Consider the following 25,137-nt stretch of genomic DNA (forward strand, 5'->3'; position numbering starts at 1 on the left):
CAAAAAAAGAAGAATTTTTAATCTACTGTATCCAGTGATACAATGAATTGAAACTTCTTCACCAGAACGTGTGCTGACTGCAGGAGCCAGAGTGGACCTGCCTCCAAATGTCTTTTTCTGCCGTTGCTACGAAGTCTGACACATTTCATCTCTTAAAGACCCACTGTACAATTATGATATATTTAATCTATACTGGAATTTCCCATGTAGTAATTATACTGTATTGTAACTTATATTCCTTTTTTTTTTTTTTTTTTTTTTGCACACTTTGTTCCTTTGCAGGTGAACTACCTCGGCCAGCAGTTATCGGAGTAGGAGGTAGCTATGGCTCTTATACTGATAGTGCGACTGCAATTAAAGAAATCCTGTCTTCAGTTTTAAAAATACCAAGCAGTATTAAATCCACGCTGTCTGTGAATGCACATCTCCAGGACAGTGACGCAGAGAACTGGGAGGACGGCAGCACCGGTGGCCATAATGAGGATTTAGATAGTGATTCTGATGGTATTCCTTTACTGCCATGTACACAAAATGACATCCGGTTTAATAGACACATGGCAGTCTGGGATAACTCCCAGTCGGACTTTCCTGTTACCCCTCCGGACTCGCTTGCTTCCTCGCCCAGCGATCCTATCACAAGCACGCAAGGTGTACCGGAGCTGGAATTGGCACCTTACTTGAAATGCAACACCTGCTCTGAAGTAATTTTACCTGGATCCGATTTTACCTCACCATTGAATCGACGATTTTCTTCTCCCAGTATTACACCCCTCAATTTAAGTCTGCATAATCCCCCTTTAGAACAGTTTACAGAGGCTTCCACTGTAGAAGACCATCGGAGATCATGGTCCTATTCGAATATTTTTAAAGGTAATATTCTGCACTGAAGCCTTCCGAGCTACTTCTGATCAGATTTTACTTATGAAAATGGCTCGGTGATATGAAATGTAGCTGCTTTCTGGAATGTAATGATTTGCCAATATTGTGGTGATAAAATGGCGTGGGCGAGGCAGTGGAGAATGTGGCATTTGTACAAGTATATCTTAGGTTATGTGTATATGCTGGCAGCTTAGGCTACTTTCACACTTGCGTTTTGGCTTTCCGTTTCTGAGATCTGTCATGGGCTCTCACAAGCGATCCGAAACGGATCAGTTTTGCCCTAATGCATTCTGAACGGAAAAGGATCCGCTCAGAATGCATCAGTTTGCCTCCGACCAGTCTCCATTCCACTCTGGAGGCGGACACCAAAACGCTGCCTGATTGACGAAACTGAGCCAATAGACACAAGCTGGCACAATAGAAAACGGATCCGTCTCTCATTGACTTTCAATGGAGTTCATGACTGATCTGTCTTGGCTATGTTACAGAGAATACAAACGGATCCGTTCATGACGAATGCAGACGGTTGTATTATTGTAACAGATCCGTTTTTGCAGATCCATGACGGATCCGCCCAAAACGCGAGTGTGAATGTAGCCTTAGCCACAATATTTTAACTCTTTTGGCAAAAGTGCAAGAATTCTTAATTATAGGGCATTAATATTGGCCAAATATACACTGTAATTTATATATTTATATTTATTATAACTAGACATTCACTTATAGTAAATGTCCAGAAAATCATGACCGAAGTGGAACAGGAAGTCAGATGCTTAGAATAAAATTGCTGACTTTCTGAAACCTCAAAATAGTTAGTTATAGAGTGCGGTTACATTTAGGAACACTGTCACCCAGTTATTTGTGTTATTTCTACATGGTTTTGCTCATGGTTACTTAAAGGGTACATCCTGCTGTGTCTGGAACTCTCGTTCCGTTCTCTCGCAGGCACACTCTGATTCCTCTGGTGCTTGGGAGCAATGATGTCAGGCGGAGGACATGTAGCTCACAAGCGCAGGCGCACCAGAGGAATCGGTGTGCCTGCGCAAGAATGGAAGGATAGTTCCAGGTGCAGCGGGATGACATAGGCACAAGGCAGCATCAATGATGGCATAGGAGGCTGGAATAGGCTGCGACAACATTGACTGGAAGAAAGCGAGCTGCAGCCCACTTGACTTCAAAAAGATAATTTCCATATGGCGAGAACACAATATAAAAAAAATTCAGAAACCAATACACAGAAAAAAAAAACAGGAAAAAAGCATCGGAGATTACATCTTCTAGGCTTAATGTAATTATGAAAATGATGTAGCGACAAACATTTCATGTTAAAGGGGTTCTCCGAGAATGAAGAAAATAAGATTACTGAAAATCCTTAAATATTACTTTATTATAAATATATTCCCAAATACCTTTCATTAGTTATAATGGCTCGTTTTGTCTGGAGGGCAATCAGCGAAAATAAAATGGCCAACGTCCTATTAGTATACACAAAACCTGTCCTAATCACACAGGAGGACAAGTTACTTCAGAACACTGAGATAAAGGGCTGCCTCATCCTCCTCTCCTACTTGTCAGGGATAATGATCCCGAATACAGCTGATAAATCTTCAGCTGAATCTCTGTAGGAAGAAAATGAGGAGTCATTAAAGGGTTTCTACCACCAGAAATACTGTTATGTAGCTGACTGACATTAGCGATGCGCCCATGTCAGCACTACATAACAGTATGTTTCTAACATTAGTCCCTGCTGCTGTTTTTGTTAAAAAAAGCACTTTTGTTATATGCTAATGAGCCTCTAGGTGCTATGTGGGCATAAAATCAGCACCTAGAGGCTCCGTCCACTCACCCTGTATTCCACCCAGGTCCAGTGTTGTGCCCGCCCCGCTCCTCTTAATTGATGCCACTGTTCCCTGCATCGTTGGCGAAATCCCGCGCCTGCGCCGTTCACTTCTGTCTTCGGCGCAGGTGCAGTGAGTGAATGATGCGATCCTGGTGCCGGCTTCCTCACTGCGCCTGCGCTGACTACGTCACAGTGAGGAAACCGGCATCAGGAGAGCGGCCTTAAGTGAATGGCGCGGGCGCGGGTTTTCGCCAACTATGCAGGGAACAGTGGCATCAATCAAGAGGAGCGGGGCGGGCACAACACTGGACCAGGGTGGAATACAGAGTGAGTAGACTGAGCCTCTAGGTGCTGATTTTACAACCACATAGCACCTAGAGGCTTATTAGCATATAATAAAATTTTAACAAAACTGCTGCAGGGAGGTTAATGAACAGCAGCTCTTGTGTGCAGACTCCATTACCACAGTCTGTCCTGTTCGTACTCCCTGTACTTCATGTCTCCTAATGAACTCCCATTTCCACAGAGATTCAGCTGAAGATCTTATCTGTATTCAGGATCATAATCCCTAACGAGCAGAGAGGAGAACGAAGCATCTCTTTGGCTCAGTGGTGTTGGGAAGTAACTTGTCCTGCTGTGTAATTAAAACAGGTTTTGTGTGTACTAATAGGATGGCGACCATTTTATTTCTCTCTGCGTCTTATGGGGCGAAAAATAAGGTATATTGATAATAAAGTAATATTTAAGTATTTTCTTTTTCTTAATTCCTTTTGCTTTTTGTGTGTTGACTTAAAAAAAAAATATATATGGGACGGCTCACCGCTGCGATGTGGACAGCGAGCTGGTAAACAATGAAGGGAAGGCTGTGCTCGCATGGAACGCAACCTCTCTTCAACCAGCTGATCAGTGGGGGTGCCGGGCGGCGGACCCTCACCATTCTCATATTGATGACCCATCCTGAGGATAGGTCATCAATATTACAATCTCGGAAAACCCCTTTAACACAACTTCTGATGAGAAAAGCGCCCAAAAAAGGTTTGTCCTGTTCTCCCTTCCCTACAGCAGTTTAGCATGGTAATATATGCAGACAGGCTCATTTACTTTAATTTGCTGATATTTACATACTAGAAGGAGCAAAGTCAGAGGGAAGTGAAATTTGAGCTGATGGAGGAGACCGTATCCTGCGGGAACATACTATTCATTTGGAATTAGAACCAAAATAATTCTATAATCAAAAAAATGACAATAGGAAACCTTAAAACAAAGCATTCTCTTGGGTATGTGAAGACTAATGCTTTGATTTTAAGCCGTTCTACATGATTCTGAGTTCCAGAAGAACCGGTGTAGTCACATTAGTTTCACACTGCTGGATTCCTCTTACGTCAGCTCTATTCTCACTTGGCTGCCAATCTGGATTAGTGTTTACAGGTCCTTTCAGTATTACATGGTTTTATAACAAACAGGATTTAGGCCTCTTTCACATGAGCGTGGCGGATTGGCTCAGGATGCGTTCAGTGAAACTCGAACCATTTTGCAAGCAAGTTCAGTCAATTTTGTCTGCGATTGCGCTTAGTGTTTTTTACGCGCGGGTGCAATGTGTTTTTCACGTGCGTGATAATAAAAATGAAAGTTTAGAAACATCTCCTAGCAACCATCAGTGAAAAACGCATTGCATCTGCACTTGCCTCCGGATGCAATGCGTTTTTCACTGAAGCTCTATTCACTTCTATATGGCCAGGGCTGCGTGAAAAACGCAGAATATAGAACCTGCTGCGTTTTTCACGCAACGCAGAACTGATATGTGAAAAAAAATGCTCATGTACACAGACCCATTGAAATGACTGGGTTACGCATCGCACCCGTTCGGAAAGCTCGCTCGTGTGAAAGGGGCCTTAGCAACGCTCCTCTGTCTTCTGTTCACATAACAGTCAGTGTTAGCAAGTCTCTGCTGTTATGTAAACTGAAGACAGAGGAGCGTTGCTAAGGCTCAAAATGGTCCACTTTAGAGCTTTGTTACTAATAGAAATCTATTATTTCAGTAATTAAAATATATTGCAAAAATGGTCAGAACCCACTGCCCCTACACATTACACAAATAAAAATAGAACGGCAGTTATAATTTAACCATTCACACGTCTGTAAGTGTTTTGCGGATCCGCAAAACACTGACACCGGCCATGTGCACATGGCCGGCACTATAATAGAAAATGCCTATTCTTCTCTGCTATTGCGGACAAGAATAGGACATATTATATTTTTTTTGCGGAGCCGCAGAACGGAAGTGCGGATGCGGACAGCACACTGTGTGCTATCCGCATCTTTTCCGGCCCCATTGAAAATGAATAGGTCCACACCTGTTCCGCATAATTGCGGAACGCATCTGGACCATTCATACAGACGTCCGAATGTAGCCTAAATGAAAGACCATAATCGTGTTTGCGTAGATTCAGAACAGCAGATTGAAGGTTTGACCCTTTAAAATTGGTGTTGTTTTTCTGCAGCAGTGAGTGGAAATTTACCTGACGTCAAGCACAGAAGCCCTGCACCACTCCCGAGAGAACCTATTTGAGCCAACCGTGTGCCTGGAGGAAGTAAGAACTCTGTAAAAATGATCCTCTTTACATTCAGATAATCAGTGGGGTCTTTGTTACGTTTCTCTGTATAGGACGTTACCGTGTACATATGATGCAGGAAAAAATTGAAACATTTATGCCTTAATACAATCATAAATTAATGCATGTGCATTCAGTAAACACATAGGGGTTATTTGTGCGTGGGCCAGGTGGTCCGGTAGGCCCAGTCTCATTTTTCATTTTCTACACCTATTTTAGGGGTACAAAATGGTCTAAATCTATGCCAGCAAGGGAGCTGACATAGATTTAGACAAGTGTAAGGCTACTTTCACACTAGCGTTTCTATTTTCCAGTATTGAGATCCGTCATAGGGTCTCTGTACCGGAAAAAAACACTTAAGTTTTGTCCCCATTCATTTTCAATGGGAACAAAACGTAACTGAACAGAACGGAGTGCTCCAAAATGCTGGCGCCTCTACATAACTTGGGTGGATCGGGAGGGATGAAGACCGGTGTCTAAATCGCCAGTCTTCATAAATGTCCCCCATAAGATGTAATTATTTTTGCCGGTTTTCTAGTGTAAAAAAGTTGTAAACTCAGTTTCTGCAACTTTAATACCACTTTTGCAAAACTTTTTGCCTAATTGGTGTTCAAAAGTTGAGAAAGTTGCAAACTGCAAGTTTGCATGCCAGAAATCAGGCCCCTAGTTATACATGGCAACAAGGTCAGAGCTATGTCAGGGCCTCTGTTGTAGATTCTGACATATCTGGCGGGAAGAATAGCACAGCATTCAGCGCTATTGACAAACCCTATGGTGGAACCTGGTGTCCATCTTCTGTTGGATCTGGCATTTTCATTTTTCTGCGCTTGGTGGGATGGAAGCCGAGCGGATCCAGCTACGTTCCTTAGTTTGTGGATTGGGTAGTGTTACTGTATGGTAATACTGTGTCATGTATTATTTGGGCACTATATGATACACCATAAAGGAAGAGCTGGTTGCACATAAATGGAAAGTGTACTGTACAGGGCACCATCTAGCCCTAGAGATACTGATTGGAACAGTCTTCAAGATGGTGATAACTCCTGAAGGTTACTACTGTAGTCAATACTCCTGGTTACAAGGATCTGGAGCTCATGGATAGAAGATTAGATGCCACTTTTCTATATAATTGGAGTGCACTGTAAGGTTTTTGTCCTTGTGTATAATTGGGTGCCTGAGCCTTGTCCTGTAGCTGTTAGGTGACACCCTGCTTGCCTTTCTACAGGAAAATGATCACTTTCTGGCAGCCGACCTGTTTATGTCCCTGGTTGAGGTGATGAAGAGCAGTTGGCAGTATGAGCAGTGGAGGACAGAAGGAGGAATGCAATGGCTGAAGAAAGATGCAGAGGAGACCTGCTACCGAAGATGCAAGGCCAACTCCGAATCTGCCACTTCTGTTGATAGCGGTTACGAGGGTATATATTAAACTGTATATACATGTCTATGAATGCATTACCATGAAAATGAATGGAGACACAGAATAACCTTATATAGAAGGGAACAGACTCTCACAATCCAAATTGCATAAATGACTAACATAGTAGCATACTGTAGTTATATTACACCTACAACCTTGTCCTGTGGATTATAGAGCATATGAATACAAGAATTCCATTAGCCTGGAAAATTAGGAATCGCCAGTCCGATAGTTGCAGAAACACAAGGTTTTTATAGATGCTCACCCATCTATTGTCATACAAAGGGCTCACCCAGTCAGCAAAGGAATATATAGTTGTAGATTTGGTTAAAAGACTGGCACACTATATCTGGTGAGAAGTAGAGAGCAGACAAGGTGTATTAGGGTACTTTAACACTAGCGCCAGGACGGATTCGACAGGCTGTTCACCCTGTCGGATCCGTCCTGCCGCTATTTCGCCGGACCTCCGCTCCATCCCCATTGACTATAATGGGGAAGGGGGCGGAGCTCCGGCGCAGCACGGCAAAAGGCCACCGGACTAAAACTACGACATGTCCGACGGCCTCTCGCCATGCACTGCCGTGCTGCGCCAGGGCTCCGCCCCCGTCCCCATTATGGTCAATGTAGACGGAGCGGCGAAATAACGACAGGACGGATCCGACAGGGTAGTACCCTTAAATATATCTGGGTTTGTTTTCCCTATTATAATTAAAATATGTAAATAATAGATAGTATAGTAATAATATATATATATATATATATATATATATATATATATATATATATAATAAAAAAATTATGATAAAATGTAATACACAGTCTCCAAGGGTGAAAGTAGGTTTCACCCAATAACAATGAGGGTATCAGCAAGTCAGCTGTCTGGTCACCATTAGGTTAATAGCTGTGCAAATAAATATCATCCGTTGGATATACCAGTATAATGTTATGATTACTATATATCCGTAATGTGGCGGTGCTATAATATTCTAGATTGTCCCTCCTGGGGCAAGGCCACAGTTTCTCAGCTGTTTTAGCCTATAGGGGTTGTAAATATCAGTTCATCGGCAGTGCAGTTGCCCCTGGGTTAGTTCTCAGGCTACTTTCACACTGGCGTCTCTGGGTCCGCCTGTGAGATCCGTTTCAAGGCTCTCACAAGCGGACCAAAACGGATCAGTTTAGCCCCATTGCATTCTGAATGGATAAGGATCCGCTCAGAATGCATCAGTTTGCCTCCGTTCAGCCTCCATTCCACTCTGGAGGCGGACACCAAAACGCTGCTTCTGAACAGATACCACAGTTTGCATTATAGGTGCGGATCCGTCTGTGCAGATACAAGACTGATCCGCACCTAATGCAGGTGTGAAAGTAGCCTCAGCCGTTATAGCCTGTGGATGTTAAGATTGTCAGTTGATCAGCGGTATAACTATTATTTGGCTGTGCAGACAGGAATGATCCACTGGGTATATAGTACTAGTGGTGTGATTTTCTATATATCCACAGTGAAATGATATTCAAAATGTCTCTAATGGACTTGTGCTCCTTGTATCAGCTCTTTCACATGTTAATATCTGGCTTTACATTAAATAAATGATACGGCTTTTAGAACACATTCAATGGTTAAAGTCCTATAGCAGGCAGGTATTGTTTGTGTCGCTTCTGTGGCGTCTCGCACGGGGGCAATACGCTGCCTGCTCTTACCTTTGAGATGTCTTCTGTGTGCGTGGCCGCTCCTCTCCAGTAAGCTGTCCGGTTACAGTTTGCTGCTCTGTTTCCCAATGCGTGCGCGGTAGGCTCGGTGTCCCACGTGGTGTTATGTTGACTCGGCGTCCCACGTGATTTATGCCCGCTGGTTACACATATCGGGAAAGGCTGTAGTAGATATGCGGGCTAGCATAGTTGTGGGGATGCGCTTCCTATTAATGTATAGTGTCCTTTACTGTGTGGACAAGCGGGTGTTTCACCAATCCGATAGTCCAGTATTAGGTGGTACAAGACTGATGCCCCATCACTTTTGAATAGACGTATTTGCATAAATTGTCTCTGTAGGTGACATTCTGGCTATCTGACTGTTTGCATCCGGCAGTGGGTGTAACACATCTTGCTCACTTACATACAGAGAAGGCGTAGAAACCTGATCACCATCAACATAGATATACTAGCCACCAGTTTGCCCAGTCCTGGTATACGCCATATCCTGATCATAAGGTGGTTGGTGCTGTGTGTAAGGGCCCTATTACATGGGCAGATAGAGCAGATAATTGTCAGGAAGAAAGCGTTCCCTCGTGTCAGTCGCCTGCTCACTAGAGGAGACCACCGCTATTACATGCAGCGATCCCCTTCTCAGTATAGGGGCGAGCGATCGTTAATGCATCGCTCATCCCTATACTGTCTCATAGTTCCATTACACTGTTAGATGATCGCTAACAGGCATTCATACGAATGCTCTTTGGTGCTCATCTTAACAATAATCTGCCTGCGTAATAGGGCCTCTAGTCTTAAAGAGGTTGTCTCATTTCAGGAAGTTGCATTTATCATGTACAGAAAGTTAATAGAAGCCACTTACTAATGTATAGTTGTCATCGATATTGCTTCCTTTGCTTGCTGGATTAATTTTTCCATCACATTACACACTGCTCGTTTCCAAAGTTACACACCACCCTGCAATCCATCAGTGGTGGCGTGCTTGCACGCTATAGGAAAAAGCGTCAGCCTCTCTGGTAGCCGGGACCTTGGGAGCTTTTTCCTATAGTGTGCAAGCTTGACCACCACTGAAGGATTGCACGGTGGTCATAACCATGGAAACGAGCAGTGTGTAATGTGATTGAAAAATGAATCCAGCCAGCAAAGGAATAAAAAAGGGTAATAAAAATACATTAGTTAAGTGGCTTGTGTTAACGTTCTCTACATGATACATGTCACTGACTGAAGTGAGACAACCCCTTTAATGTCGGGACGCCAGTTTGTTGTAGGGAAGTTTATGATATTGACCTTTTTCTGTCAGTGTAAGAAACATTAATATTACAAGAGGTATAATGACTTGTTCTGCGTCTGAATTACAGGTTTAGCTCCGTTGCAGAATTCTCCTGTTGAAACTATATTCGAGGAGGAAGAATATAAATGCCCCACAACCTGTGAAAACTATGAGGACAGTGACGAATTTGTGATAATAGGTACATTGATTCTTATGTGTGTGATGGTGAGAAACTGACCATGAACTGGCACTGCGCCACCAATATGGGTTAATACACGCGTAGGATGCGGGTGCCCTCTGACAGGCTGCTGCAATCCGCGGCAATTAACTCCTCAGATGCCGCACCTGAGGGGTTAATTGCCGCGGATCCCAGCGCCCTTTCATAGAAGGCAGGTGCCGGGTATATGATTGCTGGCAGTCATAATAAATTATTCCCAAAGAACTAAAGGATTGGATATGTTGAAATACAACTGCCTGACCTTTATGCCTCAGACATATGCCATGGCGGGGATCGATAGGACACCACCAGGCACATTACATGGTTGAAGTGGGTTTGGCTGATATATATCCAATGTGTATGGCCAGCTTAGTTACTCCAGGAATATCACGGTGAGGTCTTTACTCTGTAGGAATGGAGAATGATTGACGTCTACTCTGCTTTTTAAATGGTTAATTTTCATGTCATTTTGAAGGACTGCAAAAATTCATATGGACAATGTAGCCGTAACCAAAATGTCCTCCTCTTTCCCAACAGAAATAGAAGACTATGAGAAGCTGTCAACAAAGAAGTCAGATGACACGAGAGAAAGGTATGGTCAGATTGTAAAACAGCCTCATGTGGATGGAGCGGTGTGGGAAGGACGACTAACCACGTCTGCAAATGTGTCTTCCAGGACGGATTCCAAAGCCTTTAACTCTGCTGAGCAGACGGCCCGGAAGCTATACAGAGCTTTTCGACAGCAATGGGCTCGATTTGATGGAGATGTGCAGCTCCCTGCAGAACTGACCATCGAGACAGTACGTTCCACAAAACACCTATGTGTATTACTGTGACCCTTTTACTTCTTAACATCCCTTACCTACCACATAAAGCAAGGCTACGTCCCTGGGGCCACACCATCATTTTCTCTGCAGCGTGCCTCCAAACACAAGCCTTTTTGTCAAGCATGCAACCCATGATTATTTCATGCTCTGCTGCCGCGTTCCTAATCTTCAGCTGATGTGTGTGACCCAACGCTTTTGTCAGTCGTTCTGTGATGATCCGGAGTCCCACCACATACCTTCACTTGACATGTGCGCTCCCACCTTGTAGCTATACATATGGCGCACAGTGCCTGCGATCAGGTCTTGGGATTCGGACTAAATATATATTATGGATATCATTGATCGTAAATCCCTTTATACAAAACCTTCAACATATATAGAAATAGTACAGTGAGTGTGAATTGTAGGATTCATGTGTATAATGTTGTCTTTACTTCTAGTAGAAAGATAGCAAAGTACACATGAATCGTGGAGCACACCCAAGAAGATAACTAAAAGGATACGGTTTTTATTGATACTACAAAGTACACAACACAATTGACCCACGTTTAAAGACAATTCAAATCTCTAAATCCCGTAAGAAATGTCTAAGAATAACTTACAGAACACCACCTTATGATATGGAGGATATACCACTACCTAATAATCACAAAGTGTAAGTGCAAAAACCGTGTCCAGTGGGCTAAAGTCTAAATAATCATAATAATGTGATGTCAAATGCATTTGAATGTGTCGGCAACAATGGGGGGGATATAAAAGAAAACTGGCTTAGTTGCCCATAGCAACTAATCAGATTCTAACTTTCATTTTCATAAGGAGCTCGGATTAGTTGCTATGGACAATTAAGCCCATTTTCCTTTACACCAGTTTTGATAAATCTCCCCCAATATATCCAAACCTGTAATACAACAGAAGATGCATCTGTGTGAAGAAATGGGAAAATAACATGATGCCAAAAAGGAAGGAAGTGAAAAAGTCTCCCCAAAAATGTGCAGTGGGCCGAGCGTTTCTGCAGCAATACCTGGACCCTTTCTGCACTTTGTGATTATTTGGTGTAACCTCTGTATCATTGCCTTATCGGGGTTCGGTGTCCTGTTATTTATTCATAAACGCTCCTCATTGGATTAATAGATTTGAATTGTTTTTAAATGTGGGTCGAGTGTCGTGTATTTTGTGGTATCCATTAGAACCATATAATTTTAGTTACCTTCTTTGGTGTGCCCCATTTTTCATGGATACTTTGCTATCTTTCTACATGGTTACTTTGCACATGGTAAGCACCCTTTCTGGTGCATCGTGGTTTTTGTGGTGCCTGCCGTTTCTCATTACTTCTGTCTTTGCTTCTAGCTGTCCTGTAAAAACGCCATTCCAGAAGAATTTGAATCTAGTGCGAGTCTGGTCGAGGAGATAAAACGGTTCAGAATGATGGATACCGAAGACTGGTCTCCTCCACGGTTTCAGATCATTAGCGCTGTGCACCTGTACATAAAGTATGTACTCACAGTCCTTCTCATTTAAAGGGATTATCTAAGACTACCACAGACCTACCAGAGTGGCAGACCCACGCTGGTGATAATTACCTGGTCCTCACCCCTGGCTTTGGTTTCCATTGCTTTACGTCCGCCTTTCTTATCCCTGCTGCACTGAAATCAACATCTTGTTGATGACTGAGGGGGGGATGCATGTCAATGCTGCAGGCAATCACTGGGCACAGCGGTGATGCAAGGGGAGCAGGTCCCTGCTGCAGCCAACTATTTATTTTGTGCCCACTAGTCAACAGGATGTTGATTTCAGGGAGAAGGTCCGGCCGTGAAGCAATGGAGACCAAACCCTGGGGCAGGGAAAGTATGATCACCACTGCCAGTCGGCCACTCTGAGGTCTGATATAGTCTTGGATAATTCCTTAATTCTCCCTTACATTGATAATATAGATATTGTATATCTTAAGGATAAATGGACTTAATTTTAACCCACATTCATGTTCAATACATTGTTTTTAATTCTTATCAGGTTTCAGATTGTAAAGCTGTCCATAGACATCAGTGGGTGCTGCTGCCAGTCTGTCAGTTTAGAGCAGGCATCTCAAACTGTGGCCCTCCAGCTGTTGTAAAACTACAACTCCCACAATGCCCTGCTGTAGGCTGATACCTGTAGGCTGTCCGGGCATGCTGGGAGTTGTAGTTTTGCAACAGCTGGAGGGCCTCAGTTTGAGATGCATGGTTTAGAGTAATGGTTGGTATTGAGGGAAACCTAGACTGGGCAGGTAAAATTTTCCTCTGTTCAGTAATATTGTTTCCACAAGATAAGTGAGTGAAGGCTTGTAGTTTTTCAAAACCGTTGCTCTACTGATTCATTTTCATGGGTGGCCGGGGGTATATCAGGTGATTTTCTCTCTACAGACCTTTTTTTGTGTAAGGTCCAGCTGCTGTCTTGCTTTTGGGACTGTTGTTTTTTTCCTTTTCACAGTCCCCAGCAGTTTATTGCACATGTAGAAAGAAAAACGCTCCCCGCTGCTCCATTTCGGCTCCCTTCAGCATCTTTTGGCCCCCAGCCTGTAAACCTCTAGAAGGAGAGCGACTCTCTGCTGCAGCCAATTCCCAAATGGGCAATGCCCCGGCAGTATCATGCTGCAAAGACTGTTAACAGGTCCCAAAAGCTGGACATTCTCTTCAAAGGGTTTCTCTGGGTCTGTGCCAAAAAAAAAAAAAAAAAAAGATCTCTTTCAGTTTTCAGTCTTTTTAACATCATTAGGTCATGCTTGTAAACAAAAAGAATATCAATTGTCAGATATATACAATAAATATAGTACAAAAGATATGGCTACATAGTCAAGTCATATATCCAAGCATATAGTCTTACAATATAGACACCTTTTTAAGGTGATCAGTAAAACCTCCCCTAACCCTACAAGAGCAGGACACATTTATAACAATCTCCCTTCATCTCCTCCCCTTGGGTGTCGGCACCGCAACATTCATTAACAACCTATCACACAACACTGTCCTCTAATCACCTATATGCCCATAGAGTATCTCCTACAGCATCCATATCCACTTTCAACCATATCCTAACTCCATTGAAGTTGACCAACAACCATTATTGGCATACACATATCACATATATTAACCACTGTGGTCTCGCCCCCCCCCCCCCTCATTTTTGCTTCCGATTCATACTTATCTTATCTTCCACACTCAATACACTCACCTAGCACACAAAAAACTTCTTGTAAGCGCCAACCAGGGACTACAGCATCCTGATTTATCAATCCAGCTTCCCCATATCTCCTCAAATTTGGACAGATTTTTTCCTTTTTTGGTATACTCCCCTTTCCAGGCGAATCACCATATTTAGTTTAGCAACATATTCCGAGATATCTAGAGGTATTGATTGGATCCATTTTGCCGCTAACGTTTTCCTTGCCTTGTATAGCATTCTCCCTATTCCAGTGGCTATAACAGATTGTAGATTATCTTCCGGTATTAAGCCCAATAGGCACAGCTTGGGGTCTAGGGTAAAATTAGCACTATATACCTTGTTTACTAGGTGTATTACAGCCTTCCACCATGATGTCGATGAAGGGCATGCCCACAACATATGAAGTAGATCTGCCTCAGAACTTCCACATTTCGGACAAGCCGGACTGTCTCTACAGCCTATTTTATGTAAAAACGCAGGGGTCTTATACACTCTATGTATTAAGTACAGATGGGATAGCCGCGCCGCCTCACTAAGAGATACCGCCAATTTGGATGTCAGGGTTGTTCCTGGCTGCTCTAAGTATGGCGCCCCAGTCTCTATAATGCAAAACCCTGATCAGGAGAGGTCTCTGAGGTGGCCCAGGTGGTGGAGGGCGAAATGGCACCCGATGTGCTCGTTCTATTGCAAAGAGTGGGGGTAGCTTTTCTTTCCCAATAGTGTCCACCAGCCATTTTTCCATAAATGAAACAGGGTCTGAGCCCTCAGTGCGTTCCGGGATTCCAATAAATCGCACATTATTCCGTCTCAGACGGTTTTCCAAATCGTCCAATTTTGATATGAGCAGGGAAACATTATGTATAACACGTTGCAAGTCCCTCTTAACAGGTGGTAGATGGTCTTCCATTTCACCAACGCGACCTTCCAACTCTCCAACTCGTTCTTTAAATTTCCGCATGTCTTGTCTTATCAATAAGACCTCTTCCTTGAGGCCTCCCACATTAGTGTTTAGGGACATGAGGGCTGTACTGCATTGCACTACCATCTTGTACACATCTGCTATGGTAGGTTCGGATATGGGCGCCGTTTCTGGCGGCAACTCTGGACCCACCTTCTGCTGTGTATCAGAGGCATATGAGGTCGATTCCAATGACTCTGCTCCCCTTAACTCACTGGACGTCCCAGCATCAGGCATCGGATCGCTTGCTGCAGCTGCTGAGGTACGGGCAAACTTCCCCAGCTTTGTCGCCACATCAGAGAGTTTTGTAGCATGCGCAACGCCATTTTGTTTACTCGCCGTGTCCATGCCGCTTTCTTTACTCCCCTTTTCATTTTGTTCCTGGCGGGTCATAATGCGACCGGATTATCGCCCAGTGTCTAGGGAGGCCTCCGAGCAGTGTCGGTCCTCACTGAGGTCAGGTAGGGGACAGGCAGACTATGAATTGCAGGATTATATCCAGGAGCTCTGCGCCATGTGTCTCTCTACATCGCCGGTCAGGCCACGCCCCCCGAGAAAACATTTTTACTGCCCAACTGCAACTGGCTGGGGCTCTTCTGGTCATGATGTCCGATGAAGAGCCCACAGTCAGTCGGTTGGTTTTGTTTTCCAAGTTGGGATCATGGAATTGGGGGGGGGGGGGGGGGGGGGCGGGCGGGCGGGCAAGTACTACTTAGTCTCTTCTCGCCACAGGCTAGCTGATCAAAGCTTTTTCGGTACAGGCCTGAAGAACTTTTAACGTTTAGGCTACACACACAATCTTTTTGCATTTCAGATTTAAAGCCGTTGGCCCATCTCGTAAATTGGGGCATGTCCCTAGGATATGCCCCCAATGTCTGATAGGTGCGGGTCCTACCTTTTGGGATCCGCACCTATCTCTGTAATGGAGCCTGCAAAGTGAAGGAGAGCAGACTGCCCATGTGCGGCCGCCCTCCGTTAATTTCTATGAGACTGCAGAAAAAAGCATAACGCTGGCTAGGCTATTTCCGTCTGCCCCATAGAAGTGAATGGAGCTGTCGCCTTGCTTGTGCAGTTAGCATCCCATTTATTTCTTAGGGACTTCAGAAAATAGTTGAGTGTGCTGCTTAGCTATTTTCGGGAGTCCCATGGAAATGAATGTATGGCAGCTGTGCATGCCCGGTCCGCTATCCTTCAATTTACGTTCTCCATTCTACAAGATGGGTGCATTTCTCAGAAGTGGAACCCGTACCTATCAGACATTGGGGGCATAGCGTAGCATTATGCCCCAATAGATGAGATAGTTCAACCCCTTTTAAGTACTTTTGCTTCTAGGGAAGAATCCAGTACCTCACAAAGGCTTCATGCTGTGGTACACACAGTGTCTACAGTTTGTAGTGTGGAACCATAGGGTCTCCTCATGCTGTTGTACCAGCTTCATGAGCTTACAAGAAGTGAGGAAATGGTTTTGCATTTTTTGTGTCTACTATATTGTATTGGTAATTCTGAACTTTGTGGGATACATTTTTTTTCCTGCCATGCCCTTTGTCCTTATTGGATTTGTGATAGGGGAAGCTTTATGGCATTGTTTTGACATGGAGATCCACAAGTCATAAGATACATGTAGACCTCCTGCAACATTGGCACATTTTTGTCTCTAGTCATGTGAGGTGTTGACTTTTGGCTTGACTCTGGGCATGTTTTCTAAGAAAAGTGAATGCTGAATGAGATAAGATTATATAGAGGAGTGGGTGCCGCAGATGACTAAACTAGTCACTGTGAGTGGAGAATGCACAGTATGAAGATGTTACAAATTGTCAGTTCGTGTAATAATGCGGATATTGTCCATGTAGCCGTATGTGATCACAGTAGCTCCCATTGAAGAAACAGGATAGCACAACAAACGATGCCGTTTGAGTTAGGGAAGCAGCATAGCTTGCTGTGCCTCACTGTTTCTATAGCCCCTATGTACTGCGATGGGAGCTACTGGAACATGAACGCCGGCCTGCTCCGTTGTTTCCCTGGTCAGAGCTTTGTCCCACCTCGCCTCAGTAAGGGCGAGATGACACAACCCCTTTAAACTATATTATATAGGTAGGACTATATTATATGTAGGACTTCAGATCTTTTGTGTTTCTGCAGTCAGTTCAGCAACAAGAAGATATTAAGTCATACAGTACAGCGATCTACCGGTATATAGAATTTTCCCACATGGTTTAAGTACAGCTGATGAATAGATTTTCACTATTTCTTGTAGATCCAGTTACGAACTGTTCAGCAACCAGAATGCCCCGATTTGTTATGTGATCAAGTAAAACTACGTGGACTATATCCGCATTATTACATAACCATTTCTAACACACCGGCCCTCTCCACTGTTTCCCAGCCACCTGATGGTCTCATCTCACCTTGATATGACAGACCCTTTTAAGGGTACATTTCACCGCCCTTTTAGTATCTACTGTACTTGCATCCTCTATAGAATAACAATTCTGCATCTTTTCATATGACGTCTTGTGCCGTTCTTCTCGTACATAGTCTGACACTATCCGATTAATGCTGCCAGCGCCAAACTGTGCAGTGACCCATCCCAACTGGTGACACTTCTATTGCAGACTGCTGACAATTCATATCGTCTGGTAGGAATAATAGAGGAATAGCACAGCATAGATATGCTGTAAAATTATTACGTCGGGAATGCAACACACGTCAGGTCCTCTTTATTAATTGTCGCTGCCCAGCATGTTTTTGGTGCCAAACTGACATATAAAATGTATATGTGTGTGTATATATTATAATACATTTTTTCATTTTATCTAAGCAAAGTTTTCTGTATTGCGTTATGGGAGCACTGTGGTATCTTCCCCATTTACAGTTGTAGCTGTTTAGGCTGGGTTCACACCTGAGCGTTTTACAGCGCGTTCCTACGCGCTGTAAAACGCTCAACAGGCAAAAACCAATGATTCCCTATAGGCTTGGTTCTCATCTGAGCGTTTTACAGCGCGTATGAACGCGCTGTAAAACGCCCTACGCCCCAAGAAGTACAGGAGCTTCTTTGGGGCGTATTGTCTTGCGTCACGCCTCTGTTTTTCATTGTACTCAATAGCAAGAACGCGCATTTCCAAAATTTTAAAACACCCCAAAATACGCCCAATTAAAAATGCCTGTAAACAGCGCTTATCGAATACACTCAGGTGTGAACCCAGCCTTATGGGCTTTATCGTGCTGCAGTCAATATGAAGCAGATGTCCATTGGACTCGAGGGTAGTTTGGCATTAGGTACTGTTGAAGGTGGTCATATCAATGAAACAATAAGTCAGACATGGTCTTTTTTATTTTGTTTTTCAGGAGGGATGAAGTCGTAGCATCACAAAACTTTCTATGTTTTGGCTGTGGAACAAAAGTAGAGCTAAGTACGTACATGAGAATTGTCTGGTTAATGGCTGCTCCTGCACATACTAAAATCTAATGGAGATTAGGGTCTTTACAATCTTGGATTTCATTTACTTTGACCAGTTCATAATTCGCAGATGGATGGATAAAACCAAGTTAGCCAGCACCTCCTAACAAAGTGGAGCTCATGGGCAGGTGCACATCTGCGGTCACTGCAATGTAAATGTCGCAGTCCTCTGATAACATGTCCGTTAGGGACGAGCGAATTTGTTTTAATACTGTACAGAGCAGTACCGTGGAACCGAAACAGAGTTCTGTATCAATGTTTTTTACAGTAAAAATTAAGTCCCGAAGTTATTACACAAAGACTCTCGAGACTTAAAAGTAATAACTTCAGGTCGTCGGAGCCAATACATTCTAATACTGTACGGAGCTACCGTACAGTATTAAAACAAAGTTTTATGCGAATCGACTTCACTTATCCCTATATACTCAGCCCTACATAGACTGAATGTGCGAGGAACAATTGCTACTGCAGTCGTTCCTCCTTCATTCTCTTCTATTCATTATTGGCAGCACATCCCGGGTTACACAGGGAGATGTGCTGCTGGTAATCGGGCATCTTTCATTGGGATGAATTGGATTGGTCATCGGCTGCTTGATTACAAATGGTGCAGTCTAATAGGGACCTTAGACCACACTGTTTTACCTGTAGATGTCTTATGTTCACATCTGTACGCTATTAAACATGAATTTCATCCCCTTATTTATTATGCTTTGACTCTTGCATAATGGGGCATTGTCTTCCCTGTTTACTGTGCCTTGTTAACCCCTTTTGCCAGTGACATGAAATGCAACAGTCCAGAATTGAGACCAACAATCATAGGCTAATTAAAGCATTCTTTACTATATATTGTACTATTAGTGCGTTACCTCTGTCTAGTTTATGAAATTTATGTGGGTGGATTATTCTGTGTGCAGGGTACACCAACAGACTGCGGTACTGTGATTACCTGGGGAAGTATTTCTGCGATTGCTGTCACCATTACTCGGAGAGCTCTATTCCAGGCCGCATTCTCTCGAAATGGAACTTCAGTAAATACTATGTCAGCAACTTCTCTAAAAGCGTTCTAGATAAAATATGGGACAGCCACACATTCAATGTGCAGGCTGAAAACCCAGCGCTCTACAAGAAAGTAAAGGATCTAAACAGAGTCAAGGTCAGTAACGTTCTTGTATCTTTTTTACTGTACATGAGTTACATATTAGCTTTGAGGGGAAATTGCCAGTACTTCACATGTAGGGGAATGTGTAATCTGTTAGCTTGTTGTGCAGCTCACTCAGTTATTATTGGATGCGCAGTTATGCTGGGACCCAACACCTGGGACCCCCGCCGACCAGCAGTTTGAGAAGGCACCGACGCTTGCAGTAGCACCTTGGCCATCTCGCAGATTTGCCTAGGCCATATGATGTCACGTTCATCGGTCACATGGCCTAGGCGCAAGTCAGCTCCATGGAAGTGAATGCGGCTGTGCTGTATCCTATACAATGTACGGTGATGTACTTGGTGAACTGAGAGAAGGCCGCGGCACAACTGTGAGTGCTGGTGCCTTCTTAAGTTGCCTGGTAATGTGGAGGAAGTAAAAAGATTATATTTTATTTATTTGAGATCAGTTTAAAAGAGAATCTTCAGAAAATTTTGGTAGAAGTTAACACACATACATTGAATTTAAAATTTACTGCACAAATTAGTAACTGACCTGTGGAATTTTTAGATTTGGCCAGCGGTAATGGTAAGTAAAGCTGCATTTACATGAGCCAATAATCGTCCAGATTATCGGGAACGACTGTTCCCAACAATTTGCCCGTGTAAATATTGGGTGATCCTATCGTTCATGAAGGCGCCACCGATAATGGTTACTCGGCAGCAGATCACGTGGTCTAAACAGCGATCTGCTGCTCAGAAACTATGAATCTGTGTGAGGACGAGGGATCGCAATGTAAATGCAGCTGTCTCTTTCACTGAACGAGCAGCCGACTGTCGGGAATCGGCTGCAGAATCGTCCCATGTAAATCCAGCATAAATCTAAGTTGATATAATATCTAGTACATATCATAAAGCAATAGCCAGGACAGTTGTACTCTATAGTTTTCACCTACCCAGTGACTGAACTATAGAGGCCTCAAGAGAAACTGCACTTTACAAACAACATTTGAACAGAAAAAAACTAGTATTAACAAGATAATTCCTGGAAAGACACTATCCAGAGGATTTAGGAGAGTTAAATAGTACATCTTTCTTTGAGGGAGCTAATTTAAAAAAAATACATCAAAGAGAGAACAAACAAACACAGCAAAGATTCTATTACCATATAATAGATAGTATAAAAAGGTAAAACAAACATTGGTCAGGATGACCTTATCTAAGCAACCAACAAATGTGTGTATACCAAGGCAGTCAATTTAGGTCTCTTAAAATAGATAATAGCAGAGCACACATACAGTATTAAGATAGGATATGACACTTTATCTTAACACATCAAACAACATCCTGATAGTAATCTGTCAGGACTTACCTTTGTAACTTTAAAGAACATCAATAGAGATAGGAGAGGAGGGAACCACATTGCCCAGATCTCACAAGCCAAGTCAAGGCAAATATTTCACTTCAGTATGCTCACACCTGGTGGATTGAATGCAGATTTGGAAATTTAGGGGCTTTTATGTGGGCTGACCCCCGTGGGACATCCGAAGTCAGGCTGTGTTACCAGTAGGGATCAGCGAACTTCAAGTTTTGAAGTCGGGTATATGCTGAATTGAGTTATGGATTCCGTTACCATGAACCATAACAGAATTCCATGACTGAATACATAACGGAATGCCTCTCCTGCAAAACAGAAACCGGACGGATCCATTATGCTGGCCATAGACTTCTTTTATGACGGAATGCCTCTAAAGGCATTCCGTAATGGAATTGCGTTATGGTCCCTGGTAACAGAATCCATAACTCAATTCAGCATATAGCCGAATGATAGGTCAATGTATATCTGTATAGATATTATGAAATGCACTTTCCCATAGAAACCACTCACAAATTACTGTTTTAAATGGAGAATATATATAGATATAGAGATATATATATATATATATATATATATATATATATATATATATATATAAAATTGGATAATAAAAAAAATGTTTTCTGCATTATCTTAGATGCCACTGAATGTCCATGGTTAATATAACAGTTTTTCCTTCAGTTATTTTTTTACCCATATGATGTCCAGTCCAGGTTTTAGCAATTGCTGCATGTAATAGCAGTGGTCTCCTCCGTTACGCCATCGCTCTTCCCTATACTGAATCATCGTTTGCTCGTTCATCGGCAATCGCCTGCAATATTATACTGCAGGATGATCACAAACAAGCGTTACTACGAACACTCGTTAGCGATCATCAATTGACAGGTGTAATACACCCCTAAAGATTAGTATGAGGCTTCCAGTGGTAGGGCCCACACAGATCGAAAAGTTATCCCCTATCCACAGGACTTGTAACAACTGGAATACCCCTACACTATATTAACCCCTTAGTGACCAACCATACGTCTTTTTACAACAGTCACTAAGGGGCCTTAGGCTGGGCCGCAGATTTTTCGCGGTGGTCCGGTCTAAGCGCTGCACGGGTCCTCTAACAGCACGGACCAGCAGGAGTTCTGATCCGGGCTGTTTAATGCTTTACATGCCACGGGCAATGGTGCTCAATGTTGACAGAGGTAGCGGACTCCATTTGTCTCTCATAGACACCACACAAATGCGATCGCAGGGTGCAGATGTGTGTGAAGGCTACGGATAGTGTATTTTATTTAAAAATCAATCAGAATGTTGTCTGTTATAGTCCCCTTGTGGGACTATTAAGTGTTAAAAAAAAAAAAAGTATTAAATTAAAAAAATGCACATTTTTTCCATTGTCCGTCTGTAACGACCCACACTACATAAATATCATGTAATTTATCCTCTACTGTGAACGCCGTAAAAATAAAAATAAAACTAAAAAAAAACCACAGAATTGATCATTTATACTTTGCCACAGATAAACCATAATAACAAGCGATCAAAAAGCGTTATTTACTCCAAATTGATACAGATGAAAACGACAAGTTGTCCCACAAAAATAAAGCTCTCGCACAACTCCATAGAAAGAAAAAGAAAAAAGTTATGGGTCTCGGGAAGCGGCGAAAAAGATTTCATTCCATTTAAAGAAAGGGGTTTTATTGAACAAAAGTGGTAAAACAGAAAAATACTGTACTGACCCAGAGAATAAATGTTATTTATATCAAAAAATGAACGCCATAAAATTTATAACCTAAAAACTCAATATTGCTGTTTTTTCCTCATGTCCCTCCCAGAAAGAGTTAATAAAAGTTAATCAGAAAGTTATGTGTACCCCAAAACGGCGCCATTAAAAACGACAACTTGTCCTGCAAAAAAAACAAGCCATCGTAAAGCTATAAAGACAGAAAAATAAAAAAGTTATAGCTCTTGGAACGCAACGATGAAAAAAGGAAGAAAAACACTTGGTCAGTAAGGCCCAAAACAGGCTGGTTACTAAGGGGTTAAAAATTAACTGAAACAACAATTACACTTCAAAAAATGTTAGTACATAAAACAGCTTTTGACTCTGTTCTGCCAAACATAGAAGGCACCTAGTTCTGCCTCTGTGGGAAAATGTTTTGTGGTGCTGTGGTTGTGGTTTATGAAACATGTCACAAATGCCCCTTGAAAGAAGAGGATGCTGTGGTATAACACAACTGTGCAGCTTGTGAAACCCATAGTAACCTGATATTGGGGACCTTATAGGACACTTATAACCCTTATGCTGCCGTCTGTGAGAGCCCATTGCAGCAGTCTGTCATTTAGGATTGAAACTTTCTGTGTGCAGCGAGCACTGCCAGAGAGGAGTCCGATGATATGCTTCACCTGCTGCCGCCGCCCTCCCCCACCCATAGGGTGATCACTGACTTTTCCTATGCACGGCAGGGACAGTGTGCATATCATCGGACTCATCTGTCAGCGCTAGTCACACACTGTACAGTTTCAGTGCTAAGTTTTCCAAAACTGCTGTATGTTAAACACAAGTATCGCTGAAATCAGCGGGTGTGTCGCTACACTGTGCTGCCATCACAGAGCAGCATAAAGGAGCTGACGGGTTCTCTTTAACTAATGGTGCCTAAAAATCCTATCCAAGTAATTGTCGATGGGTGGTAATAGAAAGGAGTCCCTGTTTTTCTGAAAATAAAAAGTAACATACGCCCCATTGTAAATAATGCATCATGCAGTAATGGCTCACAGCTTGCTCCACTGTAAGTAATACTACATGATTGTACACAAGTGTGACGGCTGGCAGTGGCACTGTGACATGTAACCATGTCCTCTGCAGAACGTAAATGGTTATAGACTTTGTAATATATATACATTAAATATTTTTATTTTAGGAAGTGCAGGAACAGCTTATTCACATCAGGAAGCTGGTGACAACTTGTCGTTTTGCTGAGAGGTAAGTTTTAGATTTGTAATCTGAGGAGTCATATGGAAAACCAGTTCTTGTAAGTTCAGTGTATGTGTTTATGGGTGGGTTTCTGACTGCTGGGACCCCATTGATCATGAGTACTTGGGTCAGGCGAAGTTTTAGTAGGGTTACCAGTGACCTAAATCTCCCAGCATGCCTTGTTCTTCTGAAGAAAGGGCTAGGCTACAAATGACTGGCTGTACTCTGTGTGATTGAATCAGACGTGTGTCTATACAGGAAGAAGGATGAACAAGCCCGCTCACTGTGGTTGCCCAATGAAAGGTGAAGAAAGTGGTCTAATCTAACCTAACATGGCTGACAGGAAGTAGCCATTACATACACTTCTTGTCCCTGAGGCTGTAGGCAGAAACATCTGCAGCTCAGAATGCAGAGAGATGGCAATTAGTTAAATGGGTTTTCTGGTCCTTTTTTATTGATAGCCCTTAGGATAGGCCATCAATATCTGATCAGGGGACAACACCCAGAACCCCTGCTGTTCTGCAGTAGCTCTGGAACTTCAAACTCATTGTGTAAAGTGTATGAAGGTGGTTACTGTGGCACTGCTTCTAGTCACTTCAGTGAGAGCTGCACCACAATAAGCAGCTCCATCCACTACACACAATGAGAGATACTGAAGAATAGCCGATTGGTTTTGGACCTCCACTGATCGTATATTGATGGTCCATCCTCCAGATAGGCCATCAATATAAAAGGTCCAGAAAACCACTTTAATGCAGTCAATTGTTCACTTTAGGCTGTCCTCCTTCAGTACAGCTTGTCAAGTGTCACAGAGAAGGACTCTGATTTCAGTAGCCTCTATGCTTCAGGGTGTCTGTAGGGGAAATTTTAGCCCCTTCCCTTCGTGATCAGCTCATCGTCGGGGAACCTGTAGTGTGCAAAGGAGTTGTTAAAACTGGAGATCTCATTTAATAGTTGTTCTCTGAGTGAATTTATACAAGCCTAGATACCCCTGTAAGAGGAACTTATGGAAAGTGGTACTCTTTACATATTGTAGGCTATTAGGTTGGATTAGGTTTATTTCTGAATTCTGGGTGTATTTTACATACCTTGCAGTGAAAGGATTGTTCCTTTTTTTTATTTATTTTTTATTCCCTTTTCTAATAAATCTTAGTTTTAAATTACAATTAGCATTTAAAGGACACTGTCACCTGGATTTTACTTAGTGAGCTATTAAGGGGAAGCACGGTGGCTCAGTGGTTAGCACTGGTGCCTTGTTCGAATCCGACCTAGGTTTGAATC

The 25,137-nt window shown here is 42.9% G+C and overlaps 1 protein-coding gene across 1 annotated transcript in view; it reads left to right on the forward strand.

The window, feature by feature from the left end:
- The window catches only part of RUBCNL (rubicon like autophagy enhancer), a 67,371-nt gene that overhangs the window by 33,001 nt on the left and 9,233 nt on the right, over positions 1-25,137 (forward strand). The window contains exons 4-13 of the mRNA XM_044285530.1: positions 283-870; positions 5,228-5,310; positions 6,557-6,746; positions 9,808-9,918; positions 10,474-10,528; positions 10,613-10,736; positions 12,111-12,253; positions 18,265-18,329; positions 19,291-19,529; positions 23,804-23,865. Of these exons, the coding sequence (XP_044141465.1) occupies positions 283-870; positions 5,228-5,310; positions 6,557-6,746; positions 9,808-9,918; positions 10,474-10,528; positions 10,613-10,736; positions 12,111-12,253; positions 18,265-18,329; positions 19,291-19,529; positions 23,804-23,865 (1,660 nt within the window). The remainder of the gene's footprint in view (positions 1-282; positions 871-5,227; positions 5,311-6,556; positions 6,747-9,807; positions 9,919-10,473; positions 10,529-10,612; positions 10,737-12,110; positions 12,254-18,264; positions 18,330-19,290; positions 19,530-23,803; positions 23,866-25,137) is intronic.

This window comes from Bufo gargarizans, chromosome 3 (genome assembly GCF_014858855.1).
Source record: "Bufo gargarizans isolate SCDJY-AF-19 chromosome 3, ASM1485885v1, whole genome shotgun sequence".
Taxonomy (NCBI): domain Eukaryota; kingdom Metazoa; phylum Chordata; class Amphibia; order Anura; family Bufonidae; genus Bufo; species Bufo gargarizans.